The 22,778-nt window shown below is 36.1% G+C and overlaps 3 protein-coding genes across 5 annotated transcripts; all 3 read right to left on the bottom strand.

The window, feature by feature from the left end:
• On the bottom strand, positions 4,878–9,134 carry LOC109235390 (hydroxyproline O-arabinosyltransferase 3-like). The gene is made up of 8 exons (XM_019401477.1): positions 8,556–9,134; positions 7,140–7,207; positions 6,854–7,055; positions 6,543–6,640; positions 6,371–6,440; positions 6,213–6,284; positions 5,986–6,099; positions 4,878–5,292 (listed from the first exon to the last, which is right to left on the bottom strand). Exons 1-8 carry the CDS (start codon positions 8,952–8,954, stop codon positions 5,230–5,232), a joined length of 1,086 nt encoding a protein of 361 aa, XP_019257022.1. The 5' UTR covers positions 8,955–9,134; the 3' UTR covers positions 4,878–5,229.
• On the bottom strand, positions 13,513–16,339 carry LOC109235389. Of its 2 annotated transcripts, XM_019401476.1 has the most exons (2): positions 14,845–16,339; positions 13,513–14,059 (listed from the first exon to the last, which is right to left on the bottom strand). In XM_019401476.1, exons 1-2 carry the CDS (start codon positions 15,932–15,934, stop codon positions 13,887–13,889), a joined length of 1,263 nt encoding a protein of 420 aa, XP_019257021.1. In that variant the 5' UTR covers positions 15,935–16,339; the 3' UTR covers positions 13,513–13,886. The 2 variants fall into 2 exon arrangements, with proteins under 2 accessions (XP_019257021.1, XP_019257020.1); XM_019401475.1 differs by lacking the exon at positions 13,513–14,059 and having other exon boundaries at positions 14,296–16,333.
• Positions 17,952–22,772, bottom strand: LOC109235388. Of its 2 annotated transcripts, XM_019401473.1 has the most exons (4): positions 22,597–22,772; positions 21,174–21,310; positions 19,931–20,035; positions 17,952–18,763 (listed from the first exon to the last, which is right to left on the bottom strand). In XM_019401473.1, the coding sequence occupies exons 1-4, from the start codon at positions 22,666–22,668 to the stop codon at positions 18,334–18,336; spliced, it is 744 nt and encodes a 247-aa protein (XP_019257018.1). In that variant the 5' UTR covers positions 22,669–22,772; the 3' UTR covers positions 17,952–18,333. The 2 variants fall into 2 exon arrangements, with proteins under 2 accessions (XP_019257018.1, XP_019257019.1); XM_019401474.1 differs by lacking the exons at positions 21,174–21,310; positions 22,597–22,772 and adding an exon at positions 20,551–21,157.

Raw genomic sequence — 22,778 nt, 5'->3', positions numbered from 1 at the left:
ACAATGAGTCTCTTTCTCTTTCATTCTAGAAGATATCGCCAAAATAAGTCCTCTCAAAATACTCTCGGCGCCCCTTTAGAATTTCCAAAGAAAATTATGGTAAAGTCGCATGTGAATGTGAATCTAGCAGGATTTAGCTTGAAGGAACTTGGAATCGTTGTTCTAACACCTATCATCTGGTGGCATTGATCTTGAAGATTCACTAAAGGCAAAGTTAACCACCATGTAGTAAAATTAGCTCTTCAACAAGGTATGTAGGACAACTTTCATTCTTGGCATGCGTTAATGTAAGTTTCTCCTTCTTTCTAAATGATTCATGTACTGTAAGGTTTGGTAGTTCAAAGCCCTCTCAGTGATATTGTCCTATTCCTGTGCATTCTTGCTGGTAGCATTTCCTTCAAAGTATATATTGTTTCCAGTTGGTATCCTATGGTCAAAGAGAATGATTCATTTTGAGTTTAAGCTTGTTATCTCTTGAAATTGTTACTGCATTGTACTTATATATATGTATCTATTTTACTCTACCGAGCCACGCTATAGTCGGTTGGGTACGGCACCTATTGTGCAACTACTGATCAGTTGGGTATAATGAGACGTGATATGAGAGGTCGTTTTTACGACATCTGCATTAATTCGGTCGACTGGCCCCGAATCTCCTTAAATTTTACGGGCCCATAAAAAATGGCCTAAGAAATAATAGTCATCACTTCGCCATGAGTGTTCCACATTTTTGGCATTTTAGGGCCATAGAACAGGAATTCTGCACGATTTTCATATTTTTGTATGCAATTGCATGAATTCGAGCGACCGGCCCCAAATCACCTAAACTTTTGTGGGCCTAAAAAGGACCTAAGGAATAATAGTCATCATTTCTCCATGATTGTTCCTTGTTTTTTTGGCGTTTTAGGGCCATAAAATAGGAATTTCGCACGATCTCAGATTTTCGTGTACTATGGTCCGCGCCATCTGCATGAATTCGGGCGACCGGCCCCGAATCTCCTAAAATTTTGCGGGCCAACTAAAATCGATCTAAGAAATAATAGCCATCGCTTTGACGTGATTGTTCCTCGTTTTTTGCATTTTAGCGCCATAAATTGTTAATTCAACACGATTCTCAGATTTTTATGTGTTATAGCCAATGCCATCTGCATGAAATCAGGCGAGCGGCTCTGAATCTGCTAAAATTTTGCGGGCCCATAAAAACGCCATAAGGAACAATAGTCATCAGTTCGCCATGATTGTTCCTCGTTTTTTGGCGTTTTAGGGCCATAAAACAGGAGTTCCCATATTTTCGTGTGATATAGCCCATGCCATCTACATGAATTAGAGCGGTCGGCCCGCATCTTCTAAAACCATATCATCCTCATGAATTCGGACAACGGGCTCCAAATTGCCTAAAATTTTGTGGACTCATCAGAAACGACCTAATGCACAATTATCGTTGCTTCGCCGTGACTATTCCTCAGTTTTTGGTGTTTTAAAGCCACAAAGCAGGAATTCAAGATGATTTCCTATTTTTCGTGTGCTTTAGTCTATGCCATATTTACGAATTAGGGCGACGGGCTTTGAATCGCTTAAAAGTTTGTAGGCCCATCAGAAACGGCCTAATGAACAATAGGCATTGCTTCTCCATGAACATTCTGCATGTTTGGCATTTTAGGGCCATAAACAAGAATTCACGACGATTTCCAATTTTCGTATGCTAATGGCCACGCCATCTTCATGAATTCGTGTCACGGGCCCCGAATCGCCTAAATTTTATGGGCCCATAAAAATGACCTAATGAACTTTAGTCATTGTTTCGCCATAATGATTCGTCGTTTTTTGGCGTTTTAGGGCCATAAAAAAGAAATTCAGGATGATTTCCAGTTTTTCGTGTGCTAATGTTCACGCCATCTTCATGAAGGGCTCTGAATCGCCTAAAATTTTGTGGGTCCATTAGAAACGACCTATTGAATAGTAGTCATTGCTTTGCCATGACCCTTCCTCATTTTTGACATTTTAGGACCATAAAACAAGAATTAAGGATGATTTCCATTTTTTCGTGTGCTAATGTCTAGGCCATCTTCATGAATTCGGACGACGGGCTCCGAATCACCTAAAAAGTTTTGGGCCCATCAGAACATCCTAATGAACAATCGTCCTCGTTCGCCAGGAGTGTTCCTTGTGCTAATGCGTTGTTATTTGTGAAGGCATGACATGAGATTTAAGACTTCTGAACTCTAGACAACGTTCATGCAATTGAAATCAGCTTGTACTTGGTATATTCGTACTTTTCATATCTATGTGTAAAATGTGGGCTGTAAAAATCTTTTTTGAAAACCTTTTTTAGGAAGTCGAGATTGGTGATGAGCCGAAGAGATTAGGTAAGTGAAACCCATTTTTCTCTTATAAATACACTAGAACAAGTATATCCAATGTTATGAGCAAGCTGCTTAAAAAACTAAAGTTTTTATTACACAGTTTATTTTTAACATTCCGAATGGGAGTTTTTGAAGAGTAATTCTTCCATTAAGAAAAAATTGTCGCTGCATTTGTCAAGTTGATAACACGAAAGGGCTAGCAAAAAGAAAATACAATGATCAAGATAAGTTTTTACTATTTGTAACAAATAACGTGAATTTGATTTAGAAGTTAATTCCTTTTATTTATCAAAAGCAAATTATTTTAATGCAGTTATTTCCAACTTCATCTCTCACTAATTCTTCCTATCACACCAAAGGTTAATCTTTTACAACAGAAGGACCAATCTTAGATAAAATTTACACCAATTTAATATAACTACAGTTGTTTGCTCTGGTGATGGACGTACTGAGATACCATGTTCAAGGAGAAGTGTCATGGTGTATGTTATTCGCTGATGACATTATTCTGATTGACGAAACGCGGAGTGGCGTTAATGAGAGGCTAGAGGTTTGGAGACAGGCCCTTGAGTTTAAGGGTTTCAAGTTGAGCAGGATGAAGATGGAGTATCTTGAGTGCAAGTTCAGTGCCGAGCCGAGGGAAGCGGGTATGGACGTCAGGCTTGGATCGCAGGTCATTTCCAAGAGAGGCAGTTTCAAGTACCTTGGGCCGATTATCCAGGGGGATGGAGAGATCGACGAGGATGTCACACACCGTATAGGAGTAGGGTGGATGAAATGGAGGTTAGCATATGGAGTCCTGTGTGACAAGAAAGTGCCTCCGCTACTCAAAGGTAAGTTTTCTAGAGCGGTGGTTAGGCCGGCCATGTTGTATGAGGCTGAGTGTTGGCCAGTTAAGAACTCACATACCCAGAAGATGAGAGTAGCAGAAATGAGGATGTTGAGGTGGATGTGCGGGCACACTAGGATGGATAAGATTAGGAATGAAGATATTCGGGAAAAGGTGGGCGTGGCTCCTATTGATGACAAGATGCGGGAAGCGAGGCTCAGATGGTTCGGGCACATTCAGAGGAGGAGCTTGGATGCCCCGATAAAGAGGTGCGAGCGATTGGCATTGGTGGGTACGAGGAGAGGTAGAAGGCGGTGGCCTAAGAAGTATTGGGGAGAGGCGATGAAGCGGGATATGGCAAAGCTTCAGATCTCCGAGGACATGGCACTCGATAGGAAACTGTGGAGGTCGAGCATTAAGGTTGTAGGTTAGGAGGTAGTTGAGTTCATTTAGTCTACCAGTATGAGGCTAGGCTGATAGGATTTAGTCTTAGACTGCTAGTGGTCAGTGTTGTGTTTTCACTACTCTTCCATTTTCATGTGTAGGGCCTTATTTACTGGTTATTATTTCTGCTTTCCATTTATTCACCGGTTCTTATGATGTTATTATTTCCATGGTTTTTTATTGATGGTACTGATATATTGTCTCTTTTTGTCTTCTTGAGCCGAGGGTCTATCGGAAACAGCCTCTCTACCCCATTGGGGTAGTGGTAAGGTCTGCGTACACACTACCCTCCCCAGACCCCACTTGGGACTATACAGGGTCGTCGTTGTTGTTGTTGTTGTAATATAACTATAGTCCTATGTGATAGGATGTGCCACCGAAACTTAAAGGTAAGTTTTATAGAGCGGTGGTTAGACTGGCCATGTTGTATGCGGCGGAGTGTTGTCCAGTCAAGAATTTACACATTCAAATGATGAAAGTAGCAGAAATGAGGATGTTAAGATGGATGTGCGCGCACAATAGGCTGCATAAGATTAGGAATGAAGATATTCGAGAGAAGGTGGGTGCGGCTCCCATGGATAAGCGAGGATTAGATGGTTTGGTCACGTGCAGAAAAGAAGCCTAGATGCCCCAGTATTTAAGGAGATGTTAGTGGTTGGCTTTGGCGGGTATGAGAAGAGGTAGAGGGTGGCCTATGAAGAATTGGGGAGAGGTGATCAGGCAAGACATGGTGCGACTTCAAATTTCCGAGGACATTGCCCTTGATAGGAAAGTGTGGACGTCGAGCATTAAGGTTGAAGGTTAGGGGGTAGTTGAGCGTTTTTCTTCTTCGTACCGGATGTGAGGCTAGTCTGATAGTGTTTTAACTTAGACTGCTAGTCGTTAATGTAGCGTTCACACTATTTTCCCTTTTTTTCATAGTATCGAGCTTTTATTACTGATTATTGTTGTTGCTTTTCCATCTATTTCAGGTTCTTACGATATTGTTATTATTTTTCTACTTTTTGTTGTTGCTACTTATCTATTATCTGTTTTTGTCGTCGTCTTGAGCTGAGAGTCAATCGGAAATAGCCTCGCTATCCCCGAAGTAGGGGTAAGGTTTGCGTACACACTACCCTCTCCAGACCCTACTTGTGAAATTTTAATGGGTTGTTGTTGTTGTAATACAACTACAGATATTGCCTTGTTAAAAAACATACAAGGCAACTCATCAACTTCAGCAAAAGAAACTCAAGCTTTCTTGAATAGTCATTAACATTTTTGAGAGTAGGTCAAAAGAAACTTTGAGTCCTCATTTAGCTCATCACATCTCCTGTTACACTTAAAGACATTTCAGCAACAGAATTTTACAAAAAGAATACTATCTCCATAGTTTAGTCCAAAAGTGCCATGGAGGGAGAAAGAAGAATATCTAATGACAGAGCTTATCTAGTATGGCACCATATCTATTTTACTTGTTTAAATCATATATTGCTCTAAAGATTATCCATCTCAAAGCCTGACAAAAATTGGGCACCCTTTACATGCATTGGCCATCACAAAATGAGCAAAGTATAAATATCGGTAACTACATATGTCGGATTTAATTCATTCTCACTCTGTTTCCCATCCAGGGATATTAGCAGTAGCTTCATTAACCATCTTCACTAATCTTACCTGCAAAAAGAAAAGGACACGAGCAGTGATAAGAACTTACATGCATCTTTTCTTTTCCGATATTACAGGCAGGACATGTGATCTACGCGAGCAGTGATATTACATGCATACGTGCTTTCATCAACCGTTACTCTGAGCTTTAATTGCCTTCATATCAAATGTTCAATTGTTCACCGGCACGCCCATTCGTAAAGGAAAAATGAGAAAAGAACTGACACGCTTTGGGTCTAACGAGCCATGAGGATTGGATATGAACAGACATGTCATGCTCTAACTGAGGCAGACATGTCAGGTTCTAAATGAAGCAGATAGGTAGAGCCGTAGGGATATATATTTAGTAGTCTTTTCAATGGCAGTAAAATATGAGAACAACAGCGGGAATACAAGAGGATTAGATTTTGAAAAATATATAGCAATGACCATATGAGGTAAACAAAGCTAGGAAGCCATAACATAAGCTAGTACCTTTTGACCGCATCAAAAAAGGAAGTCAATCAGACAGAAGTATGCAAAACAAATGCAACGGGACAATATAAGAACTACAGATAGCTTCTGTTTTTACATAGCATATAAATCTCTGTGATCTCAGTTTTTAAGTCCACAAAATGCAATTCAATCGATTCCCAAGTACTCTTTTCAGTTAATAGTTCTCCAACATACTTTAAAGCTGTAAACAGAAGGTTTAAAACATACCACACTTTCGGGAACCCCTGGAGGGGGCAAAGTGAGATTCTTTGGTGGAGGACCGCGAAGGTAAGATCTTTTATCAAATCTCCATTCACCAATCTTTCCATATGTCAACTCTCCCTGTTTAATCATCAAAAGGATTAAATGACCAACACCAGAACAATGTTTGTTGTACAATGTATGCCAGGCGACTGTGTTTGCCAAAAAGGAATATGTGGAAGTGATCAATTTACCTTCATATTATAATCACACCCATAGGTATAATGAATGATGAACCGCTTGCCAACTTCCAGATCCCACGGGGGCTGAAAGTGAATGATGTTTGTTAGCCAGGGATTAGTTCAGCATAACGTAATGAAAAAAAAGATAGTTTCATTTAGCTCTTGTAGACCTGTAGCATGAAGTCCTTACGAAGAATGTGGCGGACACCATGTAAAGCGGACGCCACAGCATAGCCATACCTGGAACGAGGAAATACAAACCAAATTTGAGATTTTGTTAGTGACCAAACATATTATCTACTACGAGCATCAATAGAAATGAGAAACATAAACATCACACACATTTCTAGAACCCAGCCAAATGCCTTGTCGGTTTCTGGATCATCTTTCATCCTCAAAGAAACATTCATCCATGTGGGAGCAATTTTCTCCAAAATGGACTGCAACAATCAGAAAGACAACACAGAAAACAAAAATGATTACATGAACCAGAGAAAAATAACCAGCCAAAAGAACTAGACAGAATAATGAGAACAAACGGCATCGTCATCAGATAGCATATGGTATACTTAATGCCATTCAGCAAGCACATTAATTAAAGATATTTTCCAGCAACAAAAAGATACTGTTTGGTTCAGCATATTACAGCTAACCTTTTTAATTATTACTGGAGAGTTTCCAATTGGATCAACATTAGTCACTGGGCCCAGCTCCTCTGGATAATATTTTCGTATAATTTTCTCATGTTCAGATGGTTTTATGTAGAAAAAGGGGAATGCAGCTGGGTGATCTCCAAGAGCCAAGTTTGGCAAAGGATTTGCAAATACATGGTCGGGCTCTGCCATTAGAATGTATCTGCATCAGTCATAGCATATTTTACTGTTCAGACCATATGCTTACAAGAGGAACTGGAATACATTATCCAGAGTAGTGACTTACTCTTCTTCGATTGGTGCCTTCTCTAGCCATTGAACAAAAGCCCAGGGTCTGTTAAGGACAATATAACCCTGGAGACAAAATGGAAAAGAATTGGAAAATTACAAGTTAGGATGAGAAAATATTTTGCTGCTAGTGAAGTAACTCAAGTAATTAAACACAGAACTAAAGCTTTCGCAGAAATTGAAGACATTGTCACAACAACTTGATTTCCAGCAAACTACTCGAGGCTCCCCATGGTTTCAAACAGAAGATAACCGCGCGTTGCTCCGTTTGTAAAACTTTGGATGAGGAAATTCCTCTTCTAAACTACTTGTGTTAACAAAATAACTCCTTGAACAAAGAAATTTTGAACAGCCAAAGCCATGTCATTGACTAAAGTTTCCCCATAGATCAAATATACTTTGAGCCCTAGGAAAGGGCTAATTTTTAACATGAGAAACTGAAACTAACTTTCACAGACTCTCAACCACTCTACCCCCACTAAGTCCTAAATAAAACTTAAAAGGGTGTGCAAACATCTTGCATATCTTCCTTTTTTTGTGAAGATGATAGTGTCCCGGCCAGCTGCGTGAACCTTAAACCTCCGCCAGCACAGGTATCCGGTAACTCTTTCCACCAAAGCTTAGGCAGATGGGAAGAATTACTTGTTTTTGCCTCTGCTGGAATTGGAACATGATACTTCATGGTTCTCCTCCCACTTCATTGACCAAAAGGGCGCACTATTGGGTGAAGAGTGTGCAAATTCCATACCACAGGACAATACACAAGTGAGGATACACAATGGCAAAGTTCCAAACTAACAATCCTATTTTTTCACAATACTCAAAACCCAACAAAACTAATCCTTCGCATAAGCAACTGAAACTCACTTCCTCAAAGCCTCAAATTAACCATCTCCAAGAAAACCCCAAACAACGAAAAGGGTATACCAAAATATGTTTAAGCTCTATGCACTAATGGTGCAAAAATTTATTTACATAATGAGGTCACGTATTAGGTAATATGGTTAATCTCTTGATAAGCATTGATCAGTATACAATATACTGGTAAAAGTGGTAACTGAACTACTATCACAGGTTAAAATTCACTGTAAAAAAAAAGGTTACATTGTCAGTGTAAATGACTTACATCCCATCAAGAGGTTAAGTTCTACGCAGTGTATATTTACACAATCAAGTCATTTATTAAGTAATTACCGGTAAAAATCTCGATAAACATTAATTGGTATACTGGAAAGTATGGTAATTAAACCTTCTATCACATGTTAAAATTCAGTGAATGTCAGTGTATACAACTTAAATCTTATCAAACTTTAAGCATTTTTTTTTCTATTTTTTCATCCAAAAAAACACAAAATTGAACACACAAAAAGAACAAATCATTCTTAAATTCACAGCAAAAAAAGCATATACTGACCCGATCCAATCCTTCAGGAAGGGGATCAACAACAAAAGTAGGAATCTCCTCCATCAAATTATCGGGTTTACCCGAATGCAAAACCCGGGTAAACCCACCCATATCTGATCCAGCCCGATCCTTCATTTTCTTATACCAATAATACATGATCCTACACTGCCACTTACTGTACTGCGCGTCGGTCGCCGTCAATGCCACGTGGAATTTCCGCCCGCTGGCTTTTAAACCCGACAGACCCGATTTCGGAACCGGGTCGAACTCTTCGGTACTGTTACTTCTACCGACTCTGTTGGAAATTATCATTGTGACTAAATTGTACGTTGCAAAGAAGAAACCTAATGCGAGTAACACCAGTAACAATGGGGAAACCCGACCCATGTTGTTCTTTCTTGGTATCATTTTGTGATTCGGATCATACAAATGTGGGTTATGATTTTGAAAATGGGTGTTGAAGAGAAGAGAAGAAGAGAGTAAAGGGAATTTTTGAAAGATTTTTGCAAAGCTCTAGAAGTTGAAGACTTGTACTATGAGGAAGGTATGTGCTTTTTGTTTGTTCTGTTCATTGTCAAAATTGGAGGTTTAATATATATAGTGTAGGCTAGTTTTGTTTTTGGCAAGTTACACACACACACACACACATATATATATATATATATATATATATATATATATATATATATATTTTATCGATTATTATTTTTGGGAGAAGTTATACTATAATTATTTTGGGATTGTTATAAAAATAACCCGTCAGATTTATTGTTTATTTTTTCTAGCTGGTATATATGAATTTTACATATATTATACATCTATCGGCTATTTTTAGTTTAAGAAATTAGGTAATTGGCTATTTAGATTAATTCTTTTCATGGGTTCCTTTTTTTAATTTTTTTTTAATTGAATTCACGTGAATATTGGGTGTATATGTCATTAACTTTCTATATCATGTGTACAAACATCATTTCTTTCTATAATATTTCATTTTTCTCTTCCTTTTTAATATGAGATTTGCTTGGTATGTCATGTGCATGTTTCTTCAGAAGCTTACCAGCCTAAAAGCCTGCAATTTATTGTGTCACGACATTATACCTATTTATATTATCTATACTATTGTTAGTTTGACTCGTTTCAATTCAACATTTTTTTAATTTAAACTAAACAAAATATAATCGATTTTTATAGTTTTAATAAAATCAAGTAAAGTCAATTCACAACTTGATTTGTTTTTGTACATTTGACCTTTCAACTTTTCTTGCACACATGACACACCTAAAAGTCTAACTCTAGTCACTATTGATTTCCTTTCTTCCCTTTTTCCCTTTTCCAACTCATACTTCATGTTAATGTTTAGTGGGAAGATATTATTTTAGAGAAGATAATTTAGTGGTGTTTGGATTTATTTGCGCATATATCAACTATAGTCAAACCTCTCTATAATAGTCGCGTTTGTTTCGATTTTTTTTGAATACTATAGTGAAGTGTTATTATAGATGACAAATATTATAGCATAACATTAAAATAGATTTTGAAAAAAACTTGATTTTTATAATGAATGATTATTATACAGGAATGTTATAGGGACATCTGACTGTATATTATCGAGTATTTACTAGTATCTCTTTAATACACCTCATCAAGGATTAATTTAAAGTAGATTGAAAGAAATCGCTTGCCTTTTTTCTACTCGGATTTGAATACTAACCATACTACATTTATTGAGAAGAAATGTTTGAATTTTACTTTTAGTTTTATGCCTATGTTATTTTAGATTGGCCCTACTTTGGCTACATTCATAGGTGCTATATTTAGAGAAGAAAATTTGATGTATAATTTTAGTCGTATCCCTAATTTATGCACAAATTGTTTTAGATTGGTCCTGCTCTTGCTATATCCTTGGGTGTTATTATAGACAAGAGGATTTTGAAATGATATAGTTTTAATTTTTACCCTAATTGAGGCACATATTATTTTAAATTAATCTTGCTCTTTTGGGTTTTACTTTTTGAGTTTAAGTTTTTATGCATTAACAGTATATAAAAAACTTATATAATTAAAGTATGAATAATTTAATGAACTTACATTCTTGAAAATTGGAAAAAAAATATTATAAATAATGTCAATGGAGAGAATATTTTTTTATATAATTAGACTACCATCTCCCACACAACCTAGCCACCTTATTTGTTTTTTTTTTTTTTTACATAAAGTATCACATAGTGTTCACAAAGTCTAAATTTGGGGCCAAAAAGTAATGATTTTATGATTATTTAAAGCAATTGGAAGCCAGTGTTTTTTTTAATATACCTAAGAGCAGAAATATGAATAAGAGAGAGTGTCAAATTTTGTACTATATTTTAAAGGCTTTTTATTCAAGAAGTTAAATGATTACCTTATAATGGGATTTTATTGCAAGCATATTAAAATTGCCTTATATACAAAGGATTTTGTTACAGATATATTAAAATAATTGCCTTATTTGATAAGCATCTACATATTGAATCATGTTTTAAATAGGTAATAGCAAAAAGAATTAATAATCTATCAATACTTTCTAACAACTAGAAAGGAAAGGAGATCAGACAATGAGATTAATATTTGTTTACAATTATGATCCATCATTTTGTAATATACAGTAAATTATAGTAGAACACAAAATTTGAATTATTCTTGGTTAAATATTGAATCCATATTCAGACCTATCTTTAACAACATTCCTACATAATAGTCATTCATTATAGAAGTAGTTTATCTCGGAACCAAATATTATATTATATTATAATATATGTCCTCTATAACAGTACTTCACTATAGCAGCCAAAAAAATTCGGAACAAAAAGTTTGACTGTATTAGCATTACACGCAAAGACGTTAAAGGGATTCATCATCTATAATATATACGAAAATAATAATAAATTTTGAGATCTTATATACAATGTAATTTTTTGAATGAACCCCCTTCCTCCTAGCTTCGCCCATGATTACACGTACTGTTTACATAGAAGGTGGTGGAGTAATTTAAAAAAGAAAAAAGGATATGTAAACCTACACATTACATTAATTGGGGAAAAAAAAAATTACATCGTCAATGAATATATCGTCAAAGAATATTAAATTCTCAATTAGGTGAGCGTGGAAAATATATATATATATATATATATATATATATATATATATATATATAGAGGTTAAGCAAGTCTAACAACTGAGTTTGGTTTTTTTGTATCATAGGAGGAACTAATAATATACTATACTATAATGGCAAATTGATTGTTTCATATGCTACAAAGAGATAGTTTTACCTCTTCACTCCCTTATTGTTATCGTCTAATTAATTCATATAAAAAGGTATTATCACTTTTAGCTCACGCCAGAAACTATTTACATCTGGTAGCTGAAAAGTGTATAAAATTTATATATTTTGTATATATATATATATATATATATACAAAAAATATACAAATTTTATGTATTTTTTCGACTATTTTTTTACGGCGGCTATACAATGTCATTTTTCATATAAAAAAAATACTTTCATTAATAATCTCATTACCACAATCTAATTAAGATGTTTCCAATTTTGGTTAGTTTACTTCTTTACCTAGTTATTGTTTACCACAATCTAGTTATTTCACGTAAATGCTCGTTCACATTCCAGTATTCCTTTTCCTCTCGGATTTGATATCTTTTGATAGTAAATATCTGAATATTTTGTTGGCCCAGAAAAATAGCGAACTAGCCCAAAAACAAGGCCCAACTAGGGTGGCAAACGGGCGGGCTGCTTCGGATATGAGACGGGTTGAAAGCGGTAATGAAAAATAGATAAATTATCCGACTCGACCCATATTTAATACGGATAAAATTAACCGGCGGATAATATGAGTAACCATATTATCCATGACTTCTTGAATATGATCACTTTTAGGAGAATTCCTAGCCTCCCAAACTTGAGGAACACCCGCTTGAGGTTTTTACAAATATAAAAGTTAAACTCATTATGTATCCATTGTTTTATAATTTTTGAACTTCAGGACACGATGATTTGAAGTTTGAACTTTGAGTTTTAAACTTCAGGACGTCGTGTCCTGAAGTTTGAGCAAAATTGCCTAATCTTTAAATATATTGTAAACTGTGGATATATTTTAAACAGCATGTTTAAAATTGGCTACCTGGTGTCATTTCCACAAAAATAGCGACCTAGCCCAAAAGCAAGGCTCAACTATAGTATTGTTCGGGCGAAGTGCACAAATCACTTTTAAGTCTGCTATTTAAAATATATCCATGATTTATAATATATTTAAAGATTAGCCAATCCACCCAAATTTCATGACTAGGTATCCAAAATATTTTTATCCTTAATTTTTGAGCTGCTAATTCGGAATTCAGGACTTAGTGTCCTACTAATTTGAAATTCAAGACTTAGTATCCTAAATTTCTGAACTGCTAATTTTAAATTCAAGACGTAAGATTCGAATTTTTAGATATAATTTTCCAACTTTCATGTCTTGAAGTTTGAACTATGAGGACTAAGCTTCAGGACGTCGTGTCCTGAAGTTTGAGCGAATTAGCTAATCTATAAATACATAATAAATTGTGAATATATTTTAACAACATGCTTAAAAGTGGCTACTTGGTGTTATTTCCACCTATTATTCATATTTCGTATTATTAAGAAAGAAGATTCGGGCAAGATATGCACCTTTTCAGGAATTACAAAATCGGAATACTTTCATTTGGTATTTTGGCCTAATTTTGTTGACTACTCGCTCGATCGAATTCTTTGTTTTATAGTTTAATTCATCACTATAGTTCCATATTTAATAATGTTCGAACTCTTTCTTCTGCATCAATGTCAAGACTCCTGTTTTTACCAGAAAATACTTGCTACAAACATAATCCAATTACCATTTAGGAACTATTGCAAGAAAAAATTCTTCAAAATCTAATAAAACACTTAACCTTAAAAAAATTGTGGGATTATGGCTAATGGAAACAATTCTCACATGGAAATAAGTTACTTTTTGTCATGTCACTCTCTTTGTCACACTAAACACAACATAAAAAGATGAATATTAGATGACCAAAATAAAAAAAGCAGCCCGGTGTACTAAATTCCCGCTATGCGCGGGATCCGGAAAAGGGCCGGACCGCAAGGGTCTCTTATACGCAACCTTACCTGCATTTTTGCCAGAGGCTGTTTCCACGGCTCGAACTTGTGGCCTCCTGGTCACATGGCAGCAATCTTACCGGTTGCGCCAAAGCTCCCCTTCAATTAGATGGCAAAAATACTGTTTAAAAACCAGATTTTGAATACCATGATCAAACATAGACAGTTCAAAAGAAGGCTCTGCTACCATAAAAAACTCTTGAATTCTCTTTCCTCTTATTGTTATTCATATCTGATGAACTTCCATGATTATGAATCACATGATCTTTCTGATCATCAAGATCAGCTCCTGATTTATCCAAATCCATAGGCAGCTTCATTTTTGCTAATGATTCAGTAAATTTGGAATTCATGACTAAGTGTCCTGAATTTCTGAACTGCTAATTTTAAATTCAAGACATAAGATATGAATTTGTGGATATAATTTTCGAACATAGGACACGATATCCTGAAGTTTGAACTTTGAGGTTTAAACTTCAGGACGCCGTGTCCTGAAGTTTGAGCGAACTGACTCATCTTTAAATAAATTGTAAATTGTGAATATATTTTAACCAGCATATTACCATTTAGGAACTATTTCAAGAAAAAATTCTTCAAAATCTCATAAAACACTTAACCAGATTATGGCTAATGGGAACAATTCTCATATGAGAATAACTTAGGTTACTTTTGTCATGTCACTCTTAGTCACACTAAGCACAACATAAAAAGATGAATATTAGATGACCAAAATAAAAAAGGCAGCCCGATGTAGTAAGCTCCTGCTATGCGCGGGGTTCGGGGAAGGACCGGACCACAATGGTTGCAAGAGGCTGTGTCCATGACTCGAACCCGTAACCTCTTAGTCGCATGACAACAAACTTACCAGTTACGCCAAAGCTCCCCTTCAATTAGATGACCAAAATACTGTTTAAAAACCAGATTTTGAATACCATGATCAAACATAGACAGTTCAAAAGAAAGCTCTGCTACCATAAAACACTCTTGAATTCTCTTTCCTCTTATTGTTATTCATATCTGATGAACTTCCATGATTCTGAATCACATGATCTTTCTGATCATCAAGATCAGCTCCTGATTTATCCAAATCCAATGGCAGCTTCATTTTTGCTAATGATTCAGTAAATTGCTGCATACTTCTCATGTACATATCCACTATTTGCTGCTGCATAGCTGATTGTTCTGCATCAATCTTGATTATATTCCCTAATGGAGCTGAAAATACCACATGGGGTTCTTTCCTTTCTTCGTTTTCGTTCTTAATTGAGTCCTTTTTATCGATCATGTTATCGATCTTTTTATCTGGTGATGAGCCTACTGAGTTCCTGTCATCACTTAGTGTACTTGTTAATGAGGAGCTAAGAAACCAAGAATTGTGAATACTTTCTTTTGGAGAAATATTTGAGTCATGATCATCAGCAATTTCATCATCATCTTCTTCTTCTGATGGATTAATTGCAGCCATTTCGTAGTCATGATTCTCGGGCTGCTGCTGCTGTTGTTGATCATTATGATGACTGTGAAATGATGCAGAAAGTTGGAGAAATGAACCACCTAAGTCAAAATATTGAGACACCATTTCTTGATTCTCTTTAACTAAGTTGATCTCAGGAAACTCAATTCTTGAATACTCGATCGGATCAAGAACAAGTTGAGATGTATTTCTGTCTAGTAATACAACTTCTGAACTTATAGAAGAAGAAGATGATGGTGAACAAGAAGGATTATTTGATACTGAAATGGGGTTGTTGGTATTCAAGAAAAGTGACAATTTAACAGTACCAGCAGGAGAATGAAACAAATCAGTAGAAGAAAGACTAAAATCTTGAGTGAATTTTCCTTTACCAATAACTGAAGAAATAGGTACTAAAGCAAATCCTAAGAGTTGATCTTCCATTAGTGTTTTGGCTCTACTAAGCATCCATATCTCACATTTGAGAATCGAGTCGATTTGGGATACTTTCATGGCTAAATCTTCATTGAAATCTGGATTTTTGCCACCACCATTTATGATCCTTGTTGATATGGCTTCATCAGGATTGTATGTAAGTGAAAATTTGGCATAAACATCTTGGTTGTCATAGATACAAATGTTGTGAATATTCCTAGCATTGTGGACATGAATTTCAAGAATACCAGAGAATTCAGATTCTGAATCTGTACTTATATTTGGATTGTATAGAAAACTTGTTGATGTTTGCTTGAAAGAGCCCATAAAAGGAAAATCAAGAATCTAGTTCTTTCAAATCAAGAAATGGAATAGGGGGTAGGCTGATGTCTTGTGTGCTAATTTGCTATAGCTAGAACAAAATGAAAGATCAAAAATACACATGTGGTGTTGCTTTATTTGGTTCTTTTGGAGGTTTGGGAGGCAAGAACAAGCTAAAAAATATTTTTGTGTTAGTACATATAACATATTACTTGAAGTGCAAACATAGCATTGGAGGTTTAGAACATTTCTTTCTTGTTTCTTTAAGGGGTGGGAGGACAAGGATAAGAGTGATTTACAATTGAACTAGAGAAGTTTCTATTGGAATTGTGTAGGTGGAAAGAAGTGAGTAGGTACTAATATAGTGTGGAAAGGGCAGAAAAAGAAAGTGCTTAACTTCTATGCACTTATCGCGTAAATTTCTATATACTATCAGGTCACTAAAAGATAACTGCGAGTAATAATTCATAAAACATAAAACTAGTAGTAACAAGGAAAATAAGGTAGGTTAATTATTTTAACGGATAAAATTACACTCTTTATATTGTTAATGTACATAAATTAAATTCAAAAAGAATTACTAGAAGGGAAGAGTGAGCAAGATGAGAGGAAGGGTTTGTTTTTAAGTATAACAACTAATCATGAACCAACAAAGGGTTGTGGTGGAGTGGTAAGTACTCCTTCATCCTTAACTAGAGGTCTCGGGTTCGAGTCCTGGAAATGGACTCGCCTTTGTTAGGGAGCGCATGTGGGTACCGGACACCGAGTGGAAAACAAAAAAAAAACTAACCATGAGATTTATTTTGACTTAACTTCTTGTTGGTTTGATTGCCTAACAACATTTTAGAGTGAAGATCTTTCTCAAAAATATTTTTATCAATTTTGCACTTTGAAAAAGGGGAAGAATTTTCTAAAAGGAGAATGATGATAATGATGATGAAATGAGAATGAGGACTAATTTTTCTTCCTCCACTTTAAAATGTTTTCTCTAGCTTTTGTGGAGTGGGTGAAAGATAGAGAGATATTTGGTTGAATGTGGGGTTTTGCTTTGCTTGGCATTGCAGCTTCCTTCATTTGCTATCACTACCTATTGAAAATGGAGGTCCTACCATCTCCATTTCATCATTCTTGACTCTTATTCAAAGATTCTCTTCAAAGCCTCAATAGATTTTGTCATGTGTTACAATAGCTTTACCTACTATTTTAAGGAGTCTTGAAATAGTTTACTAAGATTTATTGGTTTAGTTAAGAAAATATGTGATTAAGACTTTAAGGGTCGTTTGGTTGGAAAATATGTTATCCCATAATTAATTATCCCAGGATTAGTTATTTCGGAATTGTTATCCCACCCTCCTGTAGGGGATAAAAATAACACTTCAATTCTGAAATAACTAATCCCGAGATTAGTTATACCATGATTTTATCAACTAAACGTGAGATAAACTCATCTCAAATTTAATCGGTTGATACATGTGGAGGGTTTAGATTTGTTTACACAGATTTCAGGGTTGATCAAGTGGCTAGGAGTTGTCAGTCTCATCCATTTCACTTTATATATCCATCTACTAACTACTAGCAATCATCATAGTGAGTAAATCATGGACATGCAAGATTTACTCCGTGAAAATCAGTGAGAGGAAGGTTGAATTCTTAGTGCTGAATCTTGTTAGATCTGATGTGATGAGTAAAGGCGTTTGAACAAAGAGAAAAGATTAAAGATGTTGAACTAAACTAAAGTGGCAGCCATGTGTACAAAACATCCCGCGTTCACGCAAGTCCGGAAAAAGACCGCACCCCAAGGGTATATAGACAACCTACCCTATTGCAAGCACTCTGGCTCGAACCCTTGACCTATAGGTCACACTAAGACGACTTTACTATTGCTCCAAGCCTCCTCTTCTAGTTGAACTAAACTAAAATCCATAAATAATTTGAATGATCCATCATGGAAAATGGCACTATGGGAATATTCAATTAGAATCTGCCCAAAACGGGAAAATGTGTGGATAAAAAGGCCACTCACTTCACAGAAATTAGTACTGCCATTATTAAAAATGAAACAAATGGAACATATTTACAAGTCTTTTTGAATCCTCCATCCAATGCTATCTGAAGCAGATAAGAGAATTGAAAAAGATTACTAAATGTCAAGAATCTAAAGACAACTATGAAATTCACCTAACAATGTACATTTATTGGGGAAAACAAGGAGTTTTCTTTCCCCTTTGTCAAGGATTATAAATATCTGGAAATAACAACAGGGACATGAACATAGTCTATCCCATTATACCAGTAAATCCAGCATATTGACTATGTCAATTATTTTACAAACATGAGAAGGAAAATACTGTACACGGGTGCGCGATTCATGAAGTGAAGATCTTTAGGGTTGTTGGGAGCACAACTCACTTCCGACCCATCCTAACCAAACGCTGCTGGTGCTTCTCAGCAGCCGCCTTATCAGCAGCTTCACGCTTCAGTGCCCTCTTTGCACGCCGGCCAACCAGTTCTTTAGGAACAGCATCCTCCTTCTTCTTCGGCTCACGAGAGGGACCAGCACCGGATTCCTGAGAGTTTGGTCGATAAACAGGCCTTGCTTCTTGCCTTCCTGCACTAACATATCCGTTGTCACCCCATCGTCTATTGCCTATACGGAGTCTCGATGAACTACTAACGAAATAATCTTCTGCTAAATCTTCTTCTTCTTCATAATTATACATGTATAAGTCATCCATATCATCATCAACCTCCACCCTTTCCTCCACAATCAAAGGTTTAAACCATGATGCCCTAAGGAGAAGGCAAACGCTCTCCTCAAACATGTAGTCCTGTAGGCTGTTAAAATGGACGGATTAATAATTATTACTCATGAGGATTGAAGTCACCAGCTGCAACTAAGGAATTAAAAGTCCACTAAATTAAAGTAGTACAAATGGCAAACACAGAAACAACAACGTGCTATGTCAATATGTCAAAGCAAAAAAGGGAACTGTGAAAAATTTTGGTCTCCAGATAATTATAACTAATAGGGAGAAAACAGAAATAACAATGCATTAGAACATGCAAAGGAAAAAATTAGACATGTTATTGGTCTCCAATACAACCTAAAAGCACTTTTTTCTTATTTGATTAATACAACCTATTAAGTATTCATATCAACTGTGAAGAATAGCTAATATCATGACAACAATCTTCTTATTAATTAGGGAATGTTGAAATTACTTCAGGTACTTCAAGCTTGGCTCATCTTAACGTTTTTAGGTGTGTTATGCAGGGCAAAGGGACAAGATTATTTGGGACACCATTCTGAAACACGAAGAGATTCATGAGACACTATAAGTGCGTAGATATCTGATAGTTACTGGACTTGGTAAACCAAGTACAGGAAGATTCTCTAGAGATCAACTTGTTCTCGCATATTTAAAATAATAGGAACATGCTATGAAATCCAGCAGTCATCTAAACCTCTCTAGATTAAACTCTTGATATGCTCCACAAAACTTCACCTCCCTCCCTCCCTCTAGAGATTTCACCATGACCCTCACCAAAGCAAAGAAATGGCGATTCATATTGCACAACTTTAAAGGTCCAGTGGCCCCCAAGGACCCAGCCTTCTAGCCATTGAAGAGTTGGAGGACAATGTTGGGAACCAAGATTAGACACTATCAATTCTTCCCATCAGCCTAAATCTTGGCGGGCATAGAATCTGGTGTCTGCTAATCGGGAGATAGCAAGCAGGGATAACTACAAGAACAACAACAACTACCCAGTAAAATCCCACCAAGCAGGGATAACACCGGGGAAAAAATTCAAATTTAAAGGTGAAGTTACCAAAGGCAATTGCTCTGCACAAAAGATTAATTGGAAACTTAAATCAATAAGTTACTCGAGCAGATAAGACAATGGCATGTTAGTGCAGATAACACAGAGAGCGAGTTATTAGCATCATGATGTATCACAATATTTAAAGAAAAGAAAATTTACTCAAAACTGATTAGTTACCTTCCATCAAGTGCGCGATGGATGTAGACAAACTCAAATGGATGCTTACACTGAGGGCATGTTGGTTCCTTTTTATAGGTTGCCCATCGAAGAATACAAGTCACACTGAACACCAAAAGGAGAAATATATTATCATCATAACATTTTCTGAAATTACAAAGAATTGACATGCAAAGCACACAATTTTACAAATTAATGCAAACCTTCGAATTTCGAAAATCAATACGCCTTTAAAAAGATGGGTTTCATAGTAATAAAGTCCGGTCAGAAATAAACATATATGAAGCAGCAGCACGACAGTCACAAAATCACAATATTTTAAATCAGGCACACACTGATTAGTGAACCATGCAACACAAGACCCTCTCATAAACAGAAGCCGGCACACATTTCACAATATCCAAAGAGAAGTATCTATATAACCACAGGGACAGAAATTTTGGGCGGCAAATAGGGTAGGATGCCTTTTAAGAAACCAATAACAGAGACCACCATAGGACATAGCTTGTATTTATGGCCGAGGACTAAGTTAAAAAAACTACACGCCAAGCATTACTTCTGCCCCACCCAAAACATACAGTAGCCGATGCAGAAGTAAATCTTTTTCATATTTTCCTTACCTCACCACCGCACATCTGTCTCCATGAAAATTTGGATTCAAAAAATTTAAGAATGTCACTGCAGTAACCAGGCCAAGAAAATGTAAGAAAAGTCTCTTTTCCTTCTCTTTTCCCATCTCACAATTAAAAGAGTGGCTAAGCAGAATGTACCCCTGACATATATGATTGTCTCCATGAAAGTTTGGATTCAAAAAATATAAGAATGCCATTGCACCAGACCAAAAATTGCAAGAAAAGTCTCTTTTCCTTCGCTTTCCCCGCCTCGCAATTGAAAAGAGCTGCTAAGCAGAATCAGTACCCCTGACATATTTGATTCTCCCCTTCACTATTAACCTCCATTTACTGCCATTTTGATCTTCATTACAACAAAAAAATTGTAACATCATCTCAGTGGATAGGGGTAAGGGTAAGGTCTGCGTACACACTACCCTCCCCAAACCCTACTAGTGGGATTTTACTGGGTCGTTGTTGTTGTTGTTGTTGTTTTATCTTAGTGGATAATTAGGTGCAAAACCAAATTGCTGTGATATGTTTATCTAAAACAGGAATGAACAGAACGGAATCAAGTGCCTGCTGATCAAATGGCAGTACACAGACAAAAGAGAATAGTTGGTTAGACAAACCAGTATGCATGCTCGCAACCTTTTACCAGGGCAGTTTCTTCAAGCACTATCTTATTCAAACAAATAGCACAAATCCCATGATGGTTATTCTCGCACCCAACTCGGTCTGTTTCCTCAGCTGTGATCTTCATTTTGGTCTGAAAGGAAATCGCATATCAATCAATGGAACCCATATATACTGAATCCCAATATCGCATCTAAATTCCACCCAGGCAAGAATAAGATAGAAATAGAAAATTCCGAGCTATTGTAAATTCATAAAGCAAGAGATATAGTTTGTTTAGTATGCCCAAATAGAAAGGCTATATAGTCTAGTAGACAGTTACTTATCATAATGCATTGCCATTCAAAGTAACTGATTTTCAGCATTTCTCTGCACAGAATTACTACTCCCTTCCATTAAAAGCTGTCCAGAAAAAAGGCCTACTTTATGATAACAAGGAAGTAGCATATACAAGAATATTCGGGAACCACGACAAGAAGAAACTAGCAAATCAACTAAAAGACAAAAGTTCCAACTCTTATCAAATCTCATAATCACCTTGCCATAACTAACACCCTCATCAAACACCAGATGAATAGCGTCAACTCAAGATATTCTAACAATCCCCGCTTCTCTCAAAGCTCATGAAAATTTACAACAGCAAGCATCAATTATCATAAAAAAACTACCCCATCACACAAATCTTCAATCAACTACGTTGATCCTCCCCCCAGGGATTTGGACTAGTGGTAAGAGCACAATTTGTGATGTGTGGGTTAGGCGCATGTCATTGGTTCAAACCATGTTGCAGACAAAAGCCTAGCATCTAAGTGGAAAGGGGTAGAGGGGTTGGCCTGAGTTTCTAACAGTGCGCCACTGGTCATGAGGGATTTCTCAGTTAAAAAAGAACTACACATTGATCCCAATCTAGTCTAGGATATGTTCCCTTTTCACATCTGAATCCTCTATATCCTTTAGTCAGATACCCATCACACAAATCTTAATTCAGATTAACAACTAAATTTCTAATAATCTAACACTCCAATCTACTAAATCGAAAATCCAATCTTGTTGGAGGAAAAAAATACACAATAGAAACAGGAAAATTAACAGATCAATAAAGAACAGACCCTAATCAAAGGAAACGTGATATTCAATTACTTAAAAATAACTAAAATCATCTCAAGGAAAAACTGAATATTGGATCAGACAAAATATTCAAACAGACCCAGCTAATAATAAAGTAAAAACAGCCCAAAAAACACAATGGGTAAGCTATTACTTCAAAATAATCAATACCCACATAATTATTTCAAATAAAAATTGGATCTTGCAACATAATTAACACTAAAACAAACCAACAAAATCAAAAACTACCAAAAAAAACAAAATCAAAAACTAAAAATACCAAAATAAAATAAAATAGAAACCCAAATTTACCTGAGGTTCAATGGATAGATCCTGAATGTCGTTGACGAGTTGGTGAAATTCAAACTCGGCAACTGTAGCCATAAGGTAAAGTTAGGGTAAGGTTAAAATAGAGAAACGGAGAGATAATTATAAACTCTACCGACTAGTTTCAGTATATATAAAAACGGAGAAAATTACAGGAAAACGGGGGG

The sequence above is a fragment of the Nicotiana attenuata genome, chromosome 12 (genome assembly GCF_001879085.1).
Source record: "Nicotiana attenuata strain UT chromosome 12, NIATTr2, whole genome shotgun sequence".
Taxonomy (NCBI): domain Eukaryota; kingdom Viridiplantae; phylum Streptophyta; class Magnoliopsida; order Solanales; family Solanaceae; genus Nicotiana; species Nicotiana attenuata.
This window is presented reverse-complemented; position numbering and strand designations above follow the sequence as displayed.